This window comes from Microtus oregoni, unplaced genomic scaffold (genome assembly GCF_018167655.1).
Source record: "Microtus oregoni isolate MIOR12 unplaced genomic scaffold, Mior012 000006F_ref0000085, whole genome shotgun sequence".
Classification (NCBI taxonomy): Eukaryota; Metazoa; Chordata; class Mammalia; order Rodentia; family Cricetidae; genus Microtus; species Microtus oregoni.
In genome coordinates, this window is record NW_024543065.1 from 47,116,181 (window position 1) to 47,137,679 (window position 21,499).

At 45.7% G+C, this 21,499-nt stretch overlaps 1 protein-coding gene across 2 annotated transcripts; it reads right to left on the reverse strand.

The window, feature by feature from the left end:
- Nucleotides 1–2,091: 2,091 nt before the first annotated feature.
- On the reverse strand, nt 2,092–21,495 carry Zswim9 (zinc finger SWIM-type containing 9). 2 transcript variants are annotated; one of them, XM_041653750.1, is made up of 4 exons: nt 21,316–21,495; nt 19,853–20,136; nt 12,464–12,776; nt 2,092–4,803 (listed from the first exon to the last, which is right to left on the reverse strand). In XM_041653750.1, exons 1-4 carry the CDS (start codon nt 21,400–21,402, stop codon nt 2,827–2,829), a joined length of 2,661 nt encoding a protein of 886 aa, XP_041509684.1. In that variant the 5' UTR covers nt 21,403–21,495; the 3' UTR covers nt 2,092–2,826. The 2 variants fall into 2 exon arrangements, with proteins under 2 accessions (XP_041509684.1, XP_041509685.1); XM_041653751.1 differs by lacking the exon at nt 21,316–21,495 and adding an exon at nt 21,135–21,182.
- Nucleotides 21,496–21,499: the final 4 nt, after the last annotated feature.

Consider the following 21,499-nt stretch of genomic DNA (forward strand, 5'->3'; position numbering starts at 1 on the left):
GTCTGTAGCTCCAGTTCCAGGGCATCTGACCCTCACACCAATGAACATAAAATAATAATAATAATAAAATAAATTTAAAAAAAAGATTTATTAAAAAATTAATTTCTCTCTGCTGTGTGTGTGTTTCTGTGCGTCCATGAAGGCCAGAAGAGGGCATCAGATCTCCTAGAGTTATAGATGGTTGTGAGCCACCCCCTGTCACAATAGGGACTGACTGTACTTAGGTTCTCTGCAAGGGCGGAGAGTGCTCCTAACCACCAAGCCACTCCCACTCCTATTTCTAATGTTCTCCCATATCAATGCTGTTCTGTGGACTGTGGGGAACAAGGGTGTAGAGAATCCTCTTGGATTCTCTAATATAATATATATTATTATATATCTAAGATGTTAGCACAGCATCGGTTTAGCCATAGACAACTGACAGCAAGTCCAGTCAACATTGTGACTTATGGATCACATAAGATCTAAATTTGAGCATTTAATACTAGGACTTCAAACAGGTATCTTCTTTGTCCAGGAGGGGCAGTGTGTGTGTGTGTGTGTGTGTGTGTGTGTGTGTGTGTGTTCCAACACACAAAGGGCAGAACAAAAGAGAAGAAACCTGTCATTGGACACCCCACATTCAGGTGTAGTTAGTCTTTGACACCTTGTCTGAACCAGAGTGGTCTTAAACCTTAATTTTTTTTTTTTTTTTGCTATTCTAAGTCTGTCTTGTGATGCATCAGTAACAGAACCATCATCTTTCTTGAAATTATTGCTCCTCCCTGACCTGCCAAATCCAACTCTGTGCCTCAACAAGTTTTACTTTTCATGTCTACATGGAAGCCCAAGCAAAATCTACCTCAAGCTGGGTTTTGCAGCCTACTCTTGATGTAGGTCCCATTTAGTTGTGCACACAGAACCCCAGCGTCAAGCTACTCTTCATCATTAACACCCTTCACTTCAGAAGCACTACACCAGAACAAAGCCTATGACCTGGATCCAGAGTCCAGCAGGAATCGAGATTTCTAGATTATTCTCTCTCTCTCTCTCTCTCTCTCTCTCTCTCTCTCTCTCTCTCTCTCTCTCTGTGTGTGTGTGTGTGTGTGTGTGTGTGTGAATGCATGCATGTGGAGGTGAGAGAACAACTTTTGGGAGCCAGTTCTTTCCTTCCAATGTGGGTTCTGGAGGTTAAATTCATTTTATCAGGTTTGCAAGGCAACCTTTTTTGTTGTTGTTGTTGTTGTTTGTTTCATTTTGTTTTGTTGAGACAGGATTTCTCTGTGTAATGGTCCTGGCTGTTCCAGAACTTGCTTTGTAGACTAGACCTCAAACTCATAGGGATCTGCCTGCCTCTGCTTCCCAGGTGCCATCACCACCTGGCAAAGCAACCTTTTTTAAATTTTATTTTTTTAAAAATTTTAACCCGATGAGCCATCTCTTTGACATTAGATGTTCTTCATCTCCCAGTTCTCTGCTCCTTCTCAGTATGGGCTTCATCTCCACACCGGCCTAAGGTGATTGGTGGTGAGTAGGCCTAGAATCACCACACATCTCATCTTGGAACATTTTAAGAGTAAGACAGCTGGGTGGTGGTGGTGCACACCTTTCATCCCAGCACTTGGGAGCCAGAGGCAGGTGGATTTCTGGGAGTTCAAGGCCAGCCTGGTCTACAGAGGGAGTCTCAGGACAGCTAGGATTGTTACACAGACAAGAAACCTTTCTAAACAAAACAAAACAAACAAACAAACAAACAAAAAACCAAACCAAAAGAGTAAGACAATCTTTCCTAGAAGTCCTGCCTCTGCTTGAGAAGACTCAATGGGCCAAAATCCCGTTCCCAAACTAATTACTCAGAGGACTTGGGCATGGCCAAATGTCTGGAAATTGCTATGGTCGTGAAGTGGTTTAGAAGAGGAAGGATGAGGGATGGGACATCAGCTGTCCTAGCAATGGATTAATTGTGAGCCCTCCATTCATCCCAGAAGAAGTTCACTGACAGAAAGAACAATGGGATGCTCTGGGCCGTTTCATTTTTTTCCTCTGGATCTGTGTCCCTCCCTCCCCCCAGAAGCCATGAACTCAGCCTGGAGACCAAAATAATGCTGTTTATTCCATGTCAAAGCACAGCCATTCAGTTAGTTCCCTTCCCTCCGAGGCAGTCTTTAGCTTGTCCCACTAGATCTTCAGAGCCATCTCCTCTGCCCCACCCCGAGAAATGGCCAAGTCCCCAGGTCATACTACCATCTTTTCTCTTCCTATGCTTTGTCATATTCCCTTAAAATTGTCTCCTCCCCCTCCACCCTCTCTTCAGTGCCTCACTTCCCCAGTCCTATCTCTTACCCTCCCTCCTATCTCTTTTCCCCTTTTCCCTCAGACGTCTCCCCCTTTCTATCTTTTCTCTTCTCCTTCAGTCTTGTTCATTCTCCCTGGCCTCTCCGGTTTGAATCTTGTAGTCCCCAGGGCTCTCAGTTTACTTGTCTGTGTCCCCATACCTTGGCTTCTTTATGTGACCTCCACTGAGCCTTCCCTGTCCCAGCTCTGTCCTTTTCTTGTTTTCTGTCTTGGCTGATCCTGTCTACACCTCTCCTCATGCATTCTTCTCCAGAGTAATGTCCTTTTAATGTGCCTGGGCCATTAGCACTTTCCACAGGTGTGGCTCCAGGATCTCAGAGACCATAGTCAGCATCCCATAGGATGTAGAAGAGGGCCAAGAGGAGGTCCTTAGATGACTCAAGTGATTAGAAGGGCTGGGATGGCCCATTGGGCATGAGCCCTGTTATCTTTGGGATCAAAGAATATGTTCCTGCCCTCCATGTGGAGGGTAGCAGGCAGGGGTACACAGGGTCAGGGTTCCTGGGATCTCCCCCAGCAATCTCTGAGCAAATCCATGTGAAACAAGGCTGCCCCTGTGAGGAGACGAGCAGCAAAAAGGTGTCTGCAGGGCAGGCGTCTGGCAGCATGGATAGAGCAGCTGCAGTGTGTCAGGGCCCCATCCAGGAAGAAGTCTGAAGTGCCATCCTTAAGGGCAAAGCCAGTTCCGGTCCAGTGAAAACCTTGGGTTCCGTGCTGTCTGGCGAAGGCCAGCTCCTCGGCTACTAGGTCTGTCAGCTCTGGTCCGCAGGCAGCTCGGAACTTGGCTAGTGGCTCACAGTCCACCCCCTCATCTCTGCAGGGGCGGCAAAGCCTCTTTGACTCCCCTGGGCCTTCTTCAGCTCTGTCTTGTACTATCTCCCCTGCAGCCAGAGACTCGACCCTTGTCATTGACCATTCTGGATGACCCTCCAACACAGTCCGCATAGGAGTGGTGCATGGTACACCATTCCCCAGCCCTGGAAGCCTCCCTCCTAAGTCCCCAAATTCCATCTGCTGTCCTTCATTCTTGGAACCCACAGTTCGGGGGCCCCCTTTCTCTCCATTTGCTATGTCTGTAGCTCTTGCATCCTCCAGATGAACAACAACGATGTCCTCCAGGCCCCGTCTTCTTTTGACTCGAAACCTCCCACCTCTGTCCTCTGCAATCTCTGATCCTTTCTGCCCCTCACCGCCCCACTGGGGTCCCCTCTGATCCCCATTCTCAGGGACCCACTCTAAGAGCTTCTCCACATGGCCATCCCCCCACTTCCTAATGTCTAGCCCCTTCTCCATGTCAAACTGAGGCCCTTTCCAATCTCGAGGTTTTGTTGGATGTGCCGTCTCCTCTTGCAATTTGATGTCCCTCCAGGGAATTCCTTCAAGACTTTTGGTCTTCTCAGACTCAGCCTGGGTGCCTCTCTGGTCTGTGGACCCCAGCACCCTAACCCTTCCATCCTCCACCTGGGTTCCCCTCCAGTCTCTGACCTCTGGCCCTCTCAAGTGCTCTTTTTCCAGCTGGGCTCCTGTCCCTTCAGGGCCCTTCACCTTCTGATTCTCCAACCAGACTCCTTGACCATCTCTCAACTGTAATCCCTTTCCTTTCTCACTTTCTCGCTCAGACCCTCTCCAGTTGCTGGCCTCTGTACCCCTCACCTTCTCTTTCTCCATCTGTGCCCTATTCCTAGACTCACTCTCCAGCAACACTCTGTCACCATGAGCACCCTCGGAGGCTGCCTCTCCAGTCGCATCAGCCCACTGCATGGCCACTAGGTCGCGAAGGCACTGAGCCACACTGTGTGAAGGACTGAGGCGGCGAAGAAGTCGCCTTCGATGGCCACGCACTAAAGCACAGGCATCCAGGTCACGGGTTGCTTCGTAGGCACGAAAACGTACCCACATGTCGTGGCGGGGTGCCCAGTTATGCTCAAAGTATCTGATGAAGGCAGTTGGAGCCTGGGAACGTAGCTCAGCCAGCGCCTCACTGTAAGCTGTATAGGATTTTGAATCTGCTAGGCGGCAGAGGAGTGGCCATAGGTCTGGATCCTCCTGGCTGGCACCGCCTAACTCCTGTGCCTTACTGAAGAGAGTCTCCAGACCCTGAGCTCGACAGATCTGCACGCGCGCACACGGCAACAGCTGGCGAACTGCACGCAGCTGCCCAGCCACCTCAGGTCCAGCTGTGAGGCAGCGCACGCGGCCTTTGACATCCGGAGCGCTTTGCAGCAGGGAGACCAGCATGAACCTCAGCAGGCTAGGCGTGCCGGGGCGCGCCACGCAACAGGCGGTCTGGCGCGCACGTCCTGCGCTGTCCACGCACAGCACTGCCATCAAGTCCAGCGCGCCCTGCAGCCCAGGCAGCCGGTCAACCAGCAAGATGCGCGGGAAGCGCCGCAGCAGTGCCCTGGTGCGTGATGTCAGGAGGAACACCGTTTCCACCATTGCTTGGTCCTCTACAAACACCAGTTTCACCTGCGGGCAAGGGTAGGGAGGCAAGGAAAGAGGTCAGGGCACAGTGTGTGTGTGTGTGTGTGTGTGTGTGTGTGTGTGTGTGTGTGTGTGTCCATGTCCACTCATGCGCGTCCTGCCCAGTTCCCAGGGCACATACTTCCTCTGTAGAAATGCTAATCCATTCGTTCATGCATTTGCATAGAATCTTTTGATTGGCGAGTGACAGTGTAATAAAATCAAAATCAAGTGCTTTTGTAAACTAGTAGCTCTCCTGAGTTTGCGACCAGGACACCCCGATCTGATCTGATAATATTAGGATATCTGTGATACTGTTATACCCTTTATACTCTTCAGCTCTAGTTGCTATTCCTGGAAGCCGAGTGTTATTCCTTCCTGCACCCAAGAGCAGTCTATGCAAGGGCCTTAAGACCACTACCAGCAACAGGAGCTTCAAGAGACAAGCAACTGCCTGGACCCACTCTGCATCTGCTGGAGCTGAGACTTTGAACTTGCTTAGACAAGTCTCCCTGGGAGTCCCCATGGCTTTAATTTGAGGGTCACTGGTAAGTAGCAGATAATGGAGGTAGATCAAATGGTGGTGATTTGAGGTTCTCTTGTCTACCTCATGGCTTGATTTTACCTCCCTGCCTCAGTTTCCTCTTTAACCTCTGTTTCTGCTGGTTTCCTCTTGTAGGAACTGTTTATTCCTCCTAGTGAGGGAGCAGCAGTTAAAAACAAAGCTTTCTAGACCAGACTGCTCCACCCCAGGTCCTACACCCCCTGCCTTCTGGCGGAGTGGCTTCTGGCAGCCTGAGTCACCTCCATCTCATCTCTAAAATGGCAACAGCAAGTCCTGTGACTAGAGGAATGAACTGCATCAATGTGTCTTGTATACTGCCTGGTGCAAGCAGCATCATTACTAAGAAGGAGTATGCACTTTCTAAGAGTCCAAGTTCATAATGACCACACTGAGTATCTGTTTACAGACTCCCCCAACTCCAAGATAGGGTTTCATGTAGCCTAGGTTGGTCTCAAACTATGTAGTTCAGGATGACCTTGAACTCCGGATTTTTCTGCCTACCTTCAAAAATGTGGGATTACAGGCATGTGCCACTACACTTGTTTTATATTAGGTGCTGGGGGTGGAATCCAGGGAACTGTACCAATTGAGCTATATTTCTTTAGTTATTGGGCCAGTCCTGGACTCCTTCAGCTAGCTTCTGTAAGAAATAACACACAGCAGTGGAAACAGAATTTGAATCCAATTTAATCAGAGATCATTCCACAGCCACTCTGCTATAATCCCACCTCATCCTGCAAGACTATTTAAAAAACACTGAATCATGTTCAGCCTTCATAAAATATACTAAAAACTTGGGGACAGGTTGAGTAGATGGCTCAATGGGCAGAATGAGCATGAGGACCTGATTCAAATCCACAGCACCCATATAGAAAACTGGACACAGCTGTAAGTGTAACCCCAGCACTGGGAAGCAAAGACAGATACTGAGAGCTTGGAGACTGCCAGTCTAGCTGAAAATAGTACTTTTCACTTCAGCATGAAATCCTGTCTCAAGGCAATGAGACAGAGATAGAGGAAGACATGATGCTCTGATCTAGCTTCTGCATGGACACGTGCACTCTTATGCTCAGGCACATGCAACATGCTTCCACACATATGCATAGCCACACATGCACACACACAAAGACAGATATCTGCTAAATAACAGGTTTGGCAGAATTCAAAGAGAAGAAAGACATTGCTTTCCTAATTCTAAAATCACACATTTAGTACCCCAAAGGATGAGATTTTATATATATAGTTTTTTGAGATATCTCTGTGTAACAGTCCTGGCTGTCCTGGAACTTGCTCTGTAAACCAGGCTGGCCTCGAACTCACAGATCCTCCTCCCTCTATCTTCTGTGTGCTGGGATTAAAGGTATGCACCACCATGCCTGGTGAGATTCAATATATTTTAAGAAAAAAATACAGTAAGTTTATTAATGACTCAGTTATAATTCTACTACAATATTTTCACACATCGTTGCTTAATTTTAAAAATTATTTTGTGTGTTGTTTTTCTGCATGTATGACTGTGAAGCAAGTGTGTGTCTGGTACCCTTGGAGCCCAGAAGAGGTGTTGGATGCCTGGGAATTAGTTACAGTTTTAAGTCTCCAGGTGGGTGCTGAAAATTAAACTGGGTCTTCTGGAAGAGCAGGCAGGGCTCTTAACCACTGACCCATCCTTCCAGCCTCTAGCATTTTAGTGTCGTTTTAATTTGCTTAAAATATGTTTAACTCACATATTTTATTCAGTAGGGCAGACATATGGAGTTGTTTACAATTCAATTTAAGCTGTGTCATTTCATTGTAATAAACCATTAGCTGTGAGTATAAGATGCTTTCTGTGTTTTGTTCTGTGTCTAGTGAATCACTAACACTCACAGTCACCAAAAGGTCTCCAACAGCACCAGAGGAGTGATTTGCCCAAGTCTTGGCACTAGCAAGTGGTGTGTCTAGGAGATAGGTTCAGGTGTTTAGGAGTGGCAGCGTGTATGCGTGTATGGGAGAGCCAAATGTGCTGACATTTGATAAAGGTGGTGCTCAATATTGTAAACAAGTTTAGCTTTCTTCCAAACACTTAGAGAGCAAACATAATATGCAGAGTACTGCTCTAGGCATGGAAGGGTGTAAATAAGGTGCAATACCGAGTGTGGGACAGGCAGCAAACCAAAGATACATACATCTTAAGTTGATGATTCTGGGTGAATGAAGTGTTTAGGAACATTAGTCATACATGAAGCGGCTTCTCTAGTAGACATCCCTCCAAACCATTTGATAACCCCACAAAACATGCCCTGTAATTATCCACTCCCTCTTTCAGAGAGGAAATTGAGACACAGAGAGGCCAGTTGTTTGTCTGGGTCATCAAGAGAGTAACTGTCAGAGATTTGAGTCCACATGGCTTGGGCAGAAGGCCAAACTCATAGGATCTGGCTTTGTGCACACTGGTGTGTCTCCAGAGATGGAAAAGCTTAAGGAGCACTATTTCAGGTGTGTGCAGATAGTGGGTAGAGAGAGGCTAGAAATGCTAATAGAGAGACCACAGCACTTATCACTCCCACTCATGCCTCCCTATATGCAAGTCCACCTTTCCCATTCATATGATCAGAGTGGTATCAGTCTCTACTTTGTGCTGAATGGAGGAAAATGAGGGTGTGATGATAGTAGCTAATAGTTAAGGTATAAAAGACCTCTTACTTTCCAGATTCTCTCTTTCTCTGTACCCATTTCATTGCTGTGGAAGAGAGTCATCTACATCATCTAGACAATACATGACATTGCTCTTTTCAGATTTTAGCAGCTACACACACACACACACACACACACACACACACACTCCTTTATCTAAGACCTGCACAGGACTGGGTCCAACAAAGCTCCAGTATGATGGTGGGGAATGACTCAAGAAAACCAGTCCCTCCCCAGAGATGTATAGGCTGTTACTAGTTGCTGGAAACAGGACCCCCCCCCCCCCCCGCCCAGTCGTGTAGCTCCTTGTAAACTTGCCATGTTCCTAAATAAACTCACCAGTTTTCGAAGCTAGTCTTAGGTGGAACTGCTTCTTGGGTATATTGTTGATGCCCTATCGGGGGTGAATACAGACATTTGTTCATCTCCTATAAAGCAAAGTTCACTCATTCTCTGACACACACACTTAACCCTCACCTGACAACCATATAAAATAGTGTCTATCATCATTGTCGTCATCTCGTTTTCATCATCATCATCGTCAATATCCATCATCATCAATCTACATTTACAGATGAACAAACTGGGGCTCCAAGAACCTAAATTACCTGTTCATAATGCATTCACTCTCCCACAGCTTGTAAACAACACAGCCATAATGTATGGGAAGCTTTCAAAACATATCAATAGCAATAAATCACATTGCCAGCTTTGACTATATTCCCTCAAAATGGCTGATGGGATATAAATATTGTCAAAACTTGGGGAGGTTGTCTTTGTCCTTTGCATACTGTACTGGTTATTTTTCTCATCACTGTGACCAAATACCAGCTAAGAAACAACTGAGGTGAGGAAGATTTTATTTTGGCTTACAGTTTGAGGGGCTATAGTCCTTCATGGCAGGAGTTGGGGTGTGGAGGAGTGTGAAGCGGCTGGTCACCTATGACTGCAGCTAGGAAGCAGAGCTCCAACAGGAAGTTGGACCAAGCTATAAAGACTGAAGATACTCCCTCAGTGTCCCACTTCCTTCAGCCATGCTCCATCTCTTTAAGGCTCTACAACATCCCCAAACTGTGTCCCATACCCGAGACCATGTGCTCAAGCACATGAGCCTATAGGGGGCATTTCACATTCAAACCATGACAAGTGACTGCAGTTTTCTCTATCCTGGGCACTTAGCATTTGTACTTTATGTGCTTTGCAAGCAGCATCATGCCTTGCTATGGTCAATGAAATACAAAGAAAAAGGCCAGGAGCTGAGCTTATGCCATTCAGTACTAGCAGTGTCCCACAATGGTGTATGTGTTACAAGGCTTGTGCTCCTTGGAGCCTTCTGAGAGGTCTTTAGTTCATTAGGGTATGTATCTGAAAGACTGTGACCCCATCTGGCCTTGCAGCTTCTCCGTTTCCTGTCTTGCCAGGATCTTGAGAAGCTTGCTCTTCCACATGCTCCCCACATGATGTACCATCATGCCAGGGACCCAAAGCAATATGGCTGCTGATTCTCGACCTGAACCTCTAGAACTATGAACTAAATGAATCTCTTTACTTTGTTCATGGCCTTGGACATTTGAGTATAGTGATGTAAAGCCAATGTACCTTTACTTAGAAAACTGCTGCAAAGTGAAAGGAAAACTGTTATCTAGTCTTGGGATGACAATAAAGAACTCAGAATACTGGTGTACTTTATAATATAGAACTCTTTTAAAAGAACTTATAAATGAAAGAAATTGAGGGAAACTATGCAAGGGGATGGACTGAGTACCCCACTCTCTCCTCAACCTCTCAAGTGAAAAGATGCCACGTGCAAAACTTACCTTAGAAACTGGAAATCAGGTGAGAAAATGGGTTGTCATTCCACCCACAAGAACTATGAACCCTAAGTGAGCAGGTGGGAAGTACTAGAAACCAGTAGTGGAATCCCCCATCAGGACAAGGCAACACAGGACATTCCCATAAGACCAGGTGAGGCTGCTGGAAACCCTGGGTTTCTTCTCTCCCTCTAGGCTGTCACTCTCCCAAGTGACTGGAGGTTTATTCTGTAAGTATGGTAAATGGAAAAGGTTGCTGGCCCTGGGGACAGCAGGCCCACCTGAGAATGAAGGAGGGAGATTCCAAGCTCCATGAGGGTTGGCATGCATCATGCTGACTGCCAGCTCCAGTCTCTTCCCCACATGGTTGCTAGATTCTGGCAGCCTGGCCTTCACCACCAATCAGAAGGTGGGAAGACTTTTCTCAGGGGACCTGACCAAGCCCCAGAGAAAGAAGGGAAGATGTTGGCATTTGGTATTCTTTAGCATGCAAGGCAAGACAAACCATTTGTGTGCTAGGATGATAGCATACTACTGCATTCCCAGCAGGAGTTCAAGGTCATCCTTAGATACACAGCCAGTTCTGGGCCAGCCAGGGCTACCATAAGCCCTTGCCTCAAACAAAGAAACAACCAGAAAAAAGAATGCAAATGATGTGTAGAATAGACAGCATTATTGAGTGGTGTGTGTATACACATGCATGTGCATGCTCCTGCACGCAGATGCACACATATGCAGGGAGGGTGGGGACTAACGTTAATGGAGTTTTAATCAGCCATAAAGAAGAACAATATTAGCTCATATGTCAATTACAGGGACCCAGATGGGCCTGGAGATCATATTAAGTAAGTCAGACTGAAACAGAACAATATTGTGTTTTCTCTCAGATGTACAATCAGAAAATATACATAATGAAAATCAAGGAGGGTTATTAGGAAAGAGAATGAGTATAACAGGATGGGGAGAGACAGATGTGGGGTTGGTGACTAAGGTCCAAGTACATAAAACACTTCAACTGATATCTCATGAACTCATAGCTTTGTTACTGGATATGTGTATATATATATATATATATATATATATATATATATATATATATATGCAAACTTACCTGTGCATGTACAGCTCTACACTACCTGATGCAAAAGCCATACTAGTGATGATGTCTATTTAAGTTCAATTACTTAAAAACTCCAGTTCTGCGCTGGGGAAATGGAGGAGTTGGTAAAGTGCCTGCCACTAAGTACAGGATCCCAAGTTCAGATGCCTAGAACACACATTAAAAAAATCAGCACGTGGTGGGGGGGGGCTTAGGGAAAGCAGAGACAAGCTTATTGGCCAGATAGCCAGCCTAGTCAAATGAGCTTCAGGTTCAGTGAGAGTCTCTGCTTCAAAAAACAGAGGTGGAGGCACCAGGGAGGTGGCTCAGCAGGTCAAAGTGCTCACAACCAAGCCTGAGCACCAGAGTTTGATCCCCAGGACCTAAATGGTAGAAGGAAAAACTGATTCTGGCAAATTGTCCTTTGACCTCTCTCTTCATGCAAGCTGTGGTATGGGTACACCTGTATATCCACCCCCACAAAAATAAATATAATACATTTTTAAAATGTTGGAAAGTAACCAAAGTTAACCTCAGACACATGTGTGTATCCCCCACAACCAACAATAAAAAAATGAAACAAACAGAAACCAATCAACCAACAAACCAAAATCTCAGCTCCTCCTTCATGTTAGTAGTTTTAAATGATCAAGAGCATATGAGGGCAATGGCTACTATGCTGAATAACAGAAATAAAATTACTATCAGTATAGAAAGTTGGGGCTGGAGATGCAGTCCAGAGGTAGAGTGCTTGTCCTGAATCCCCCAGTGAGGGTTTGGGGCATGACTCAATGGTAGAGCACTTGACTAGAATTCCCCAGTGAGGGGCAGGGGTATTGTTCAGTAGTAGAGAACTTGTCTGACATGTAATAGGCCTTAAGTTCTATCCCCAGGAGCACAAAAAGAAACAGAGAGTCAACAGTATCTTACCATTTTTCTGCACACCCCCAGCTTGTTTTACAATACTTTTCACTCTACTGCATTATATATCACAGCTTCCTGGGTGGCCAATTCAGGGGCATAATCCTTGGGAACATTCATTAAACAGTGGACTTATTTATGTACTTTCTGTTTGCATAGTCCATGTTGAAAAAAATTTAGATTGCCCTTCCCTCACCTGTATTCTCTTTTTCCTAGTATGCAACTGACATCCTATCTGGGTGTTTTTGTTTTTGTCGCTAGAACTTCTATAAGGCAGCCAACAGCCATACATGCTGTTTCAATCAACTAAAATGAACTCAGACTCTTATGGTACTGGTTGCATTTCAAGTGCTCATTGGCTATGCACGTCTAGGGCTACCATATAATGTAACAGAGAATCAGAGAGTCTGCACTGGGTAGAAAGTTGTTGGGCAGCTTGCACTAACGGGTGTTCTGTGGCTGCACCTTAAGCACTCTACCAGGTGCTTACTGAATAAACGGATGAAGGAATGATGTGTGGCAAGAGGATGGATGAACAACCATGAAATCTGTCAGTGTGGTTTTCCCCTCCCAATGCTGCCTCCTGTGCGACCCTACCTTGGCCTCCGGATCTGTGCGGAAGAGCCCCTCAAGCACTTGGAGGGCATCCAGGACCCCGTGGTCTGGGCCCTTGCAGTGGGACAGCAGGCGGCGCACATCAGCAGGGGCCACAAACTGCTTGGAGATCTGGTTGGTGATGCGGACAGGCAGGCAGGCATTGGCCAGCAAGTGGCCCGGGCGGAAGTGGTAGGCGAACTCACGAGGGCAGGCGGGGTGCGAGTGGGTCAGCTGGCACTCAGACACCACGAGTCGATCCCGCAAAGGGCTCAGCTTGACAGTGATGAAGGCTGGGCAGCTGGGCTGGGGAGGCCTGCAGAGGGAACCACCAGCGCCTCTGTCACAACCCTCTGTGCATTCTCAGTTCTGTTTATTTTTCTCCCCCTCCCTCCCACCCCTCTCCTCCTCTCATTAAGTTTCAAGGACAGAGAAGAGTGGAGAGCCTTAAGAATACATCAGCTGGGTGAATTTGTGTAAGTCTCTGTGTTTCATTTTCTCTATCTGGCAATAGGATCCTTGTGTGGCTGAAAAAGAATTGACAAGCTTAAGACCCCCCCCCCCCCCAAAAAAAAGACTGAACTAGCATATACAACACAGTAAGCACTACACATTGGTAAAGAGTTTTACACCTCCACACCCAGCTCTGCCCAGTGACTGACCATATACCTTATTATATGACCACTAGAAAATCTTAGCAATAAAATACTTAGGGGCTGGTAAGAGATGACTCAGTGGGTAAGGACACTTGCCACCAGGCCTGATGACCTGAGTTGGATTCTCAGAACCCACATGGTGGAAGGAGAGAACAGACTCCTGCAAACTCTTCTCTAACTGCTATGCACACACATGTATGCACAGGCACACGTGCAATAAGTAAAGAAATATAGTATCATAGAAAAACACTTCAGATTGTCTTGTATCTGCTTCTGGTTTCACAATACCATCTCCAGATGAGGCCTTAATGAATTCTCCCTTTCCTCTGTACTCAGAGGCAATCACTACCTGCAATTATGTCTTTTGCCTTGCCATGTTTTCAAAACCACAAGCAATGAGTTGTATAGTTCTGCTTTCAAACCTTGTATATCCAGCTACTTTACTCTTTCTAGAGGTAGGAACGTCACCTGAGTCCAGGAATTCCAGACTAGACTGGGCAGTGCAGCCAGAACTCTTCTTAAATAAACCAACAAATGAAAAACAGGAAACTTCAAGAATTGAGACTGACAACAGTTCCCATCATGCCATAGATGTGTCAAGGACACTTTGAAGAACCCGGGCAGTACCTACCTATGGAATCCTATATCTTAAGATCCCAATCAACATGTCTGCCTGCATCTAGGCAACAAAAGACAATGATTGGCATGTAAACAGGACTATGTATACCAGCCAGAACCTGAAACCCAGATCAACAGCAATGTGTCAAGAAAACGGGCTTTGATATACACTTAAAAATGTGACACCAAACAACACGAAGAACCAACTAACCATTACCATTTCCAATGTGGATGTACCTCAACAAAGTCAGGAACAGAAGAGCAGCCCATTGTGGGATTCCCATCTGTGTTAAATATAAACGCAGACTAAGTTCACCACTACTGCTAGGCTTGAAAGTAGTGGCCTTTTTAGACACCTGGTCTAGTTCTAGAATTTTTATGCATGCATTTTATTTTGGCAAAGTCATCATGTTGAACATGCATAGTGTATATGTTTTCCTATATGTGTGTTGCAATTTGGAAAGAAACCCTTTGTTTTGTGAGAAAACTGGTACCCCATCACAAGTGTCCACATCCTAGTTATCAGAACTATATATGTCACCTAACATTCAAGGGACTTTCAGATGTGATTAAGTATCTTGAAATGGGACAATTCTAGATTGTAGTAGTGGTGAGGAGACTGATATCATCATCAGGATCTTTATGAGGGAGAGAAGAAAGTAAAAGGTTCAGAGAAAGGATCAGAGCACTTGTGTGGGTTCCAAAAGCTGGAAGGGTAGAGGATTCTTGTCCCCATACCTCCAGGAGCATAGCCCAGGAGGATCAGGAATTCAAGGTCATCCTCAGTTGTATAGCAAGCTCAAAGGTAGCCTGGTCTACATGAGACCCTGTCTCAAAAAAAAAAAAAGTTTAAGCCACTGTATTTATGGTAATTGGTTACAAAACAGGAGACAAAGACAATGGGCATCTTCTGTGCTTCCTTTGAAGACTATTATAGATCTTCCCAGGCTTTCCACATGCTGACTCATGCTCCATTTCATGACCCTGACAACTATTAAAAGACTTTACAGTCATTCAATAGATACGCTTTACAGTCATAGATACGCTTTTAGATACCTCTTTGTATGAGTGTTTCTCGAACTGTGGAGCAAATCCCTTTGCATGGAATCAATTTTGGGAGTTATAATTAGTATTGTAAAGAATGAATGAGAATAGGAATTACAAATCAGTATTTGGGTTTGATCCCAGGATCTTAAAAAAATCAGTATGTTCATAATAATAGTATGTAAATTGACATCTTCCTGAAAGAGGGTTCTGCAGTATTTCTCTATGGAGTAGTGCTTTTCCCCTGACAGGGTTTTACCTATAGAATAGTGGTTGGCAAACATTTTCTGCCAAGAGTCAGATAGTAGATATATTTCAAAAGATACTATATATATATATATATATATATATATACACACACACACACACACACACAAATACATATACAAATCAACAGAATGGTTGTGTTTCAATAAAACTTCATGAGTTTCGGGCTGAAAGAAGCTCCCAAAGTTTCTTAGTTTTATGATCCCTGTAACATACACAGCCTGCTATATAGTAGGGAAGTCACAGTTCCTTAGTCATCTAGTAAATGCCAGTAGCAGATCCCCCAGTATGGTCTTCCGTTGTGTCCAATCTCTCATGAGACAGGTGTTTGGCCTCAGGATCAACAGCATAATGAAAAGTTCCTTTGAGACACTTCTTTTCTCTATATGCACACTGAAGAAGCCAGCAGATCAAAAAGAAAAAAAATCTAAATAACTTGAGACTTTCCCCCTTTTTAAAATAATAAAATCTAAAGTTAGAAAAGTAATCTATTTTGGTGTTTGAGACACAGTCATGCTGTGCAACCTATGCTGGCCTTGAATTCTCCCCGCTTCAGTGCTGGAACCAGAAAATTCTTAAGTAAATATATTATAATAAATAAATAAAACAAACCTATAGGCCCCACAGTGGTACCAGGTGGAAGCAACACGCAGCCACATTTGATCTACCAAAAATGGTACATTCCCGAGATCTACCCGTTTATTTTCTAAGGCGAGGTCACTGGCATTTGTTGGAATCTGGCCTGATCCTTTGATCCTGGGTGGTTTCTGCTCCTCGATCAGGTCTCCATTCAGAGGATGCCACTTCCTCTGTAAAGGCATTCATATTGACAGAGAACACATGTCTTCTGTGGGGTCCTGGCATCTCACATAACAAAGTATGGATGCCTAAATGTGCCATTTTCCTGGGCATATAGTGATGGCATATAATGCCAGCACCTCTAAATGCAAATTTGGATAAAAATTACCCATTTTATCCATTACTAGAATATCATCTGGCCCCCAAAGAAGCTCAGCAAATATACATAGTGGTTCAACCATAGTGCTTCTGGTTCTACCTGCAGATCTCCCAATTTTAGATCAAAGTTGGTTGGAAAAAGAAAAACCGCAAACCATCTGTACTGCATGCATATATACATACTTTCCTTGTTATATTCCCCCAGCAGCACAGCACAATTAAACACATGCATGCAGTAGGCATTGCAGTCATGTATAGGTATTTAAATTTCACAGGAAGATAGGCATGGTTTATATAAAAACGCTATATAATTTGAGCACCTGTGGACTCTGCTGTTTGGGGATCAATTTGCAGATATCAAAGACAACTGTACACTGAATGAATCATTGAACTCCACCTAAACACCTGGCAACACATTCAGCCATCCTTCTTATCTCATCAAAACCACTCATCACTATACCCTGCTTGTTATGTTTTCAAAACATCTCTGGACCATCATGGTTTTGTTTTTTGTTTTTCCCATCTCTATAGCCACCAACCTAATATTCTTTCCTCCTTCATAAAAACATTTTTTCTCATCCAAAAGTAAATAGTGTTCCCTTCTTGTTCATTTTTAAATAAAAGAAAATTGTGTCAGGGCAGATGTGCAGCTCAGGATAACTTGTGGGAGTCATTTTTTTTCATTCTACTATCTAGATCCCTGGGATCAAACTTAGGTGGTCAGATTTGGAAGCAAGCACCTTTACTCACTGAGCCATCTCACTGGCCCAACATAATCATTCTTCATCTTGTAGATTTTAAAGACTTTGTGTTTTTAAAGGCTGGGATATGTTGGGAAGGGTTAAGGAATACAGTCCTACAGGAAAAGTGTTAGGGGAAATGACATTGGTGCTGGAGAGCAGGAGGTATTTGGAGGGCAACTTAAGGCCTCTGGATCTATGGAAAGTGTGATTCTCAAATACTCCCCAGATACTCAGCTTCCTCCTTTGACTCTCAACCCTGTCCTCCAGACCACGGCCCATATGTGAAGTGTGATTCCCCTCTGTATGCTGTAAATACCTTTTATTACCATTGGTTAATAAAGAAGGTGCTTTGGGCCTGTGACAGGGTAGAATAGAGCTTGGCGGGGAAAACTAAACTGAATGCTGGGAGAAAGAAGGCAGAGTCAGAGAGATGCCATGTAGCTGCCCAAGGAGAAAAATGTCCGCAGGAATAATAGGAATGGGTTAATTTAAGATGTAAGAGCTAGCTAGAAATATGCTTAAGCTATTGGCCAAACAGTATTGCAATTAGTATTATTTTGGGTTTGAGCAGCCTTTGTCTACACACATGAACGAGACTTTTCTAAATTAGTACTGACTCTGTTCATAGCCTTTCGGAACTTCTCAGTATCACAGGAATGAAGATTCAGTCCCTGGACTCAGCCCTGCCAAGTCCTGATTTTGACACCATCCGTGTTAGAGACTTAAAGCAATGGCCTGTCCCTGGATTGTGGTACTCAAGAGGGCCTGCTCTGAGCAACTGGGCAGGTTCATGAGCTCAGAAATGATGAGTTCAAATCAGTGTCCCCAAACTGGCCAATGACCCCTGCATTACAGAGCTCTACCCAGGAACAAATCTTTCTGTCCACTAGGTCATCAGGCTCAAATCAAGGCAATAGTCTGTCTCCACAGCCATGCAACCCCTGCCCAATGGCTCTTCCTGGTATTTGTAGAATGCCTGGCACAGTAACTACAGATAGTAAACACCATATGTTAAAAAACTATACTTGCCCAAGTGTATAAATAAACTTTCCAAGGACCTTTTACTGGGCATCTCTTCTAGAAACCCTTTTAGAACCTCTCCTAATATTCCAAATACAAGATGGCTCAGTGGGTAAGGGTGCTGGCTGTCAAGCCAAGCCGAAGGGTTCCTTGGTACCCACATGGAGTTAGGAGAGAACTGACTCCCTCAAGTTGTTCTATGACTTCTGCACCTAGACTGTGGCATGCTTCCTCCCTTTTCCACAAAATAAATACATGTAAAAAAAAAAAGATTTTAAGTAGAGCGGACCACTTTTTGTTTCCTTTTATCCATCTCTCATTTCCATCCTCAATTTGATGCTCGCTACTCTATATGGCTATTTGAAATTTCTCTCTTCCTTTCTGTGTTGTGTTTTTTCTTTCCTCCCTTTCATTCCCTTTATCTTTGTCTCCTTCATTAGGTTCTGAGTAGTTCAAGAGGTCAGATAGTCAACTCTGGTCTGAAAACACCCAGTAAAGAACACAGACACACAAGAAGACCTTAGTAAATGGCTGCTAAATGCTGAATTTGGTCCTGCTAGCAAAGGCAGAGACTGGGTTAGCCCTGTCCTTTATGACACAGTTGTGTGAGGACATGAGCTTGATGCTGCTCTGGACATGACCTTTGAATCTCGGCTTCTAGAATAAGGAACAAGCTAGAGCATACCTCCACAACAAATGTTGAAATACCTTGGGTAAGAACAGCTGTGGAGTGTTACCCTGTGTGGGATGTCCACCCAAACAATTAACAGATATTAATTCATTTATTCGAAACCTATGTCACAGATACTTCTGTGTTCCTTATTTTCTAAACAAGCAAGCAGAGGCCCAGGAGGGTGGAGTTATTTCCTCCATGACTATAGTCATAGGTAGACACCAGTCCCGCGTTTATGCCCCTACTTTGGTAACAACTGTCACTTAACTGGCTGCCCTGGGTGCCAAGCATGGGGCAAACACCTTCTTATTCATACTCATATATCCTCACAATGGTCCTGGGAAGCAGGTATACATGTGACAGCCCCATTCCAGGGATGTGAAAACTGAGGTTTGGAGATGTGAAATCTATCACTTAATGGTACCTCACTTTAATAAGCAGTACAGTTAAGAGTCTATGTCCAAAGGCATAGTCTGTATTCTTAAGGTCTTACACACACACACACTAGAGCTGGCATCTGGCAGCCAGCCCAAAGGAACTGCCTATGTTCTTAAGCACTCTGCTATTATCCATGGCCTCAAACTATCAGTCTCAATCTTTCTCTCTATCTCTCCTCCCCCACTCATATACCCAAGACAGGCAGGATAAAGCAGAGGCAGCTCTGAGAATGAGGCAGTAAAGAGAACAGGAACAAAAAGGAACTCTCAAGGCCTATCTCAGCAGCTGACCATTTGCTATCCAGAAGCATGGTTTTCTCTTGTCCTACACTTGATGAAGACTGGAGACATACCAATGAGAACATCCCCAGCCCTGAGAGGCCTTCTTGGACTGTCAACCAATCATCTGGTAGCACCACACATTTGCCAGGACCTACCTGCATGCTTATTCTGCTAACATCAATCCTCCTGGTCAGTAAAAAAGTTACAGATGGGCAGATTTTAGTCTGAAATGACCCCAGCTCCCAGCACAGGATCTGGCTCTACATTGAATACAGATATCTGCCTGTCTTGTGGCTTTTCTTGCAGTTCAGACTCCCAGGTTGCTCTTCATAGGCGTGCAAAACCTGGTTAGTGCAAACCCTGGCCCTCTTACTTCTCTGGCTGGTTCTGGTATTTGGGGAAGCAATTCTCCCATTTCATTTTAGCTTGTTTCATTGTGTTTTCACTCTCTTTCATGGCCTCTACTAAACCCTGTACAGAAAGCATGGGTTATTTTGCAGTGAGTATGTTTGTCCCCTGGCTCAGTTTCTCTCCTTGTCTCAGAAAGTGTCCTTCCTTGATCTGTTCTGCTTGGCCTCTCTGTACTTGGCAGAGCCAGTGGCTTCTTTCCCTGATACTGAATCTGTGGGTAGGAAGCTGTCTGGCTCCCCCCTGGCTCCCCTCCCCCTGCAGGGTCACAGCTCAGGATCACGCACCACGCTGTGGACTGGTTGGGCATGCGCACATCCTTGCACACCAGCAGCACATAGCTGTACTTGAGCACGTGGATGAGCCTGTAGAGAGGGGGCGCGCTGGCCCAGGGGCTGCGTGCCACGTGTGTGGAGCTCTTCACCGAGAAGACCACCAGCCGTTGCTGGCACCACTTGTCGAAGAAGCGGCTGAATTCAGCCCATGAGAAGAAGGTTCGATCCAACAATTCCTGTTCCTCCTTCTGCACTGCTGTGCCTGGTGGGGGTTCTGTCAGCTCCATCCTGGGGCCCTGAGTGGAAGTGGGAAGAACTGGACATCAGACCCATCCCCACCTGGGTTACCCCATTTTCCCCTATTCAGACTGTCTAACCAGCTGCTGATGCCTCGTATATATCTCTGGGCCGATCAAAGTGGTTTTACTGTTTGGTTTCCAGAAAGGAATCTCCATCCCATTTTTGTGATCTACCTTCCCTTGGTCCAGCTGGCACTTAATTTCCATTCTAGTCCCAGTTGCCTTAAATGTGACCTCTAGGTACAAGGGAATCAGTTCTAAATATGTGCTCGCAGCTCAGCCGTGGACATCTTTGCAGATGTATCTTAGTCTCTGGCTAAGATTTCTCCTTCTCCCAGATGTGTCTCCTGCCCCTGGTGATAACTTTCATCTGGAACTTCTTTTTCCCACGAGTCTACATTTGACTGTATCTCATATCTACCTTCATAGCTAGGCATAGATTTCAAACTCCAGCTATATTCTTTATAAACTCTGGCTTCCTCTTCCCCTAGATTTATCAGATATGAAGCCGTTGCCCCTAAGATATGACCGCCTTAAATTGCTACATTGATCTGTGGCTTCTGCTTCCCAGGGATGCTCTTATTTTCAGATGCCCTTCCCAAGTCCTGTCATGGGCCTACAGGGGTGTGGCCCACTTGTGGCCAATTGAACTCAGAAGTGTCACCAACAGTCATCTGTGGTTCATACTCCTCCTAAGACTTACTCTCCTCCTGGGTTAAGTTGCAGCCCCCTCTTCCCAGCAATAACTACTATTCTCAATGTCTTTGTTCTGGATTTGGCCCCTTGTCCTCAGAGGGGCTTCTTCACCCCTGATGCTCCCCCCACGTCCAGCTGAGCCTTCCCTCCCTCACGCAGCCCCTTCTTGTTGATTCTCAGCTCCCCAGATCCTCCCAGCCCGTCTCACCACCGCCCCTCCCGGCCTGACCATCCTACACAGCGGTGCTTCTCCACTCCCCAAGCTATGCACCCTTCCCGCCCCCTCCCCCTCAACTCACCTACCCAACCCGGAGCAGCGTCCACCTCCCACAATGCCCCGCGCCCAAGCCCGGCCCGGCCCTTGCTCCCGGGATGCCCCGCGCGGTCTCCCGCCTTTCTTCCCGCAGTGTCTGGCAAGGAAGCTTTTCACCAACCCTTTTCCTATCCCCGCCCGTCACCCTTACGACCTCGCAGCCTCACCGGCTCGTCCATGGGGAGGACAGGCTCCGGGCCGCTTCCCGGCATGCTGTGCGGGACAGCGCCCCTCCCCTCCCCACTCCGTCCCATTTCTAGGCTGTCTCATGCTCCGGAGACTACAACTCCCAGCAGTCTTCCGGCGATAATGGCGCCGCGTGAGGCGCCCGGGACCCGCCCTCGGCTGTCT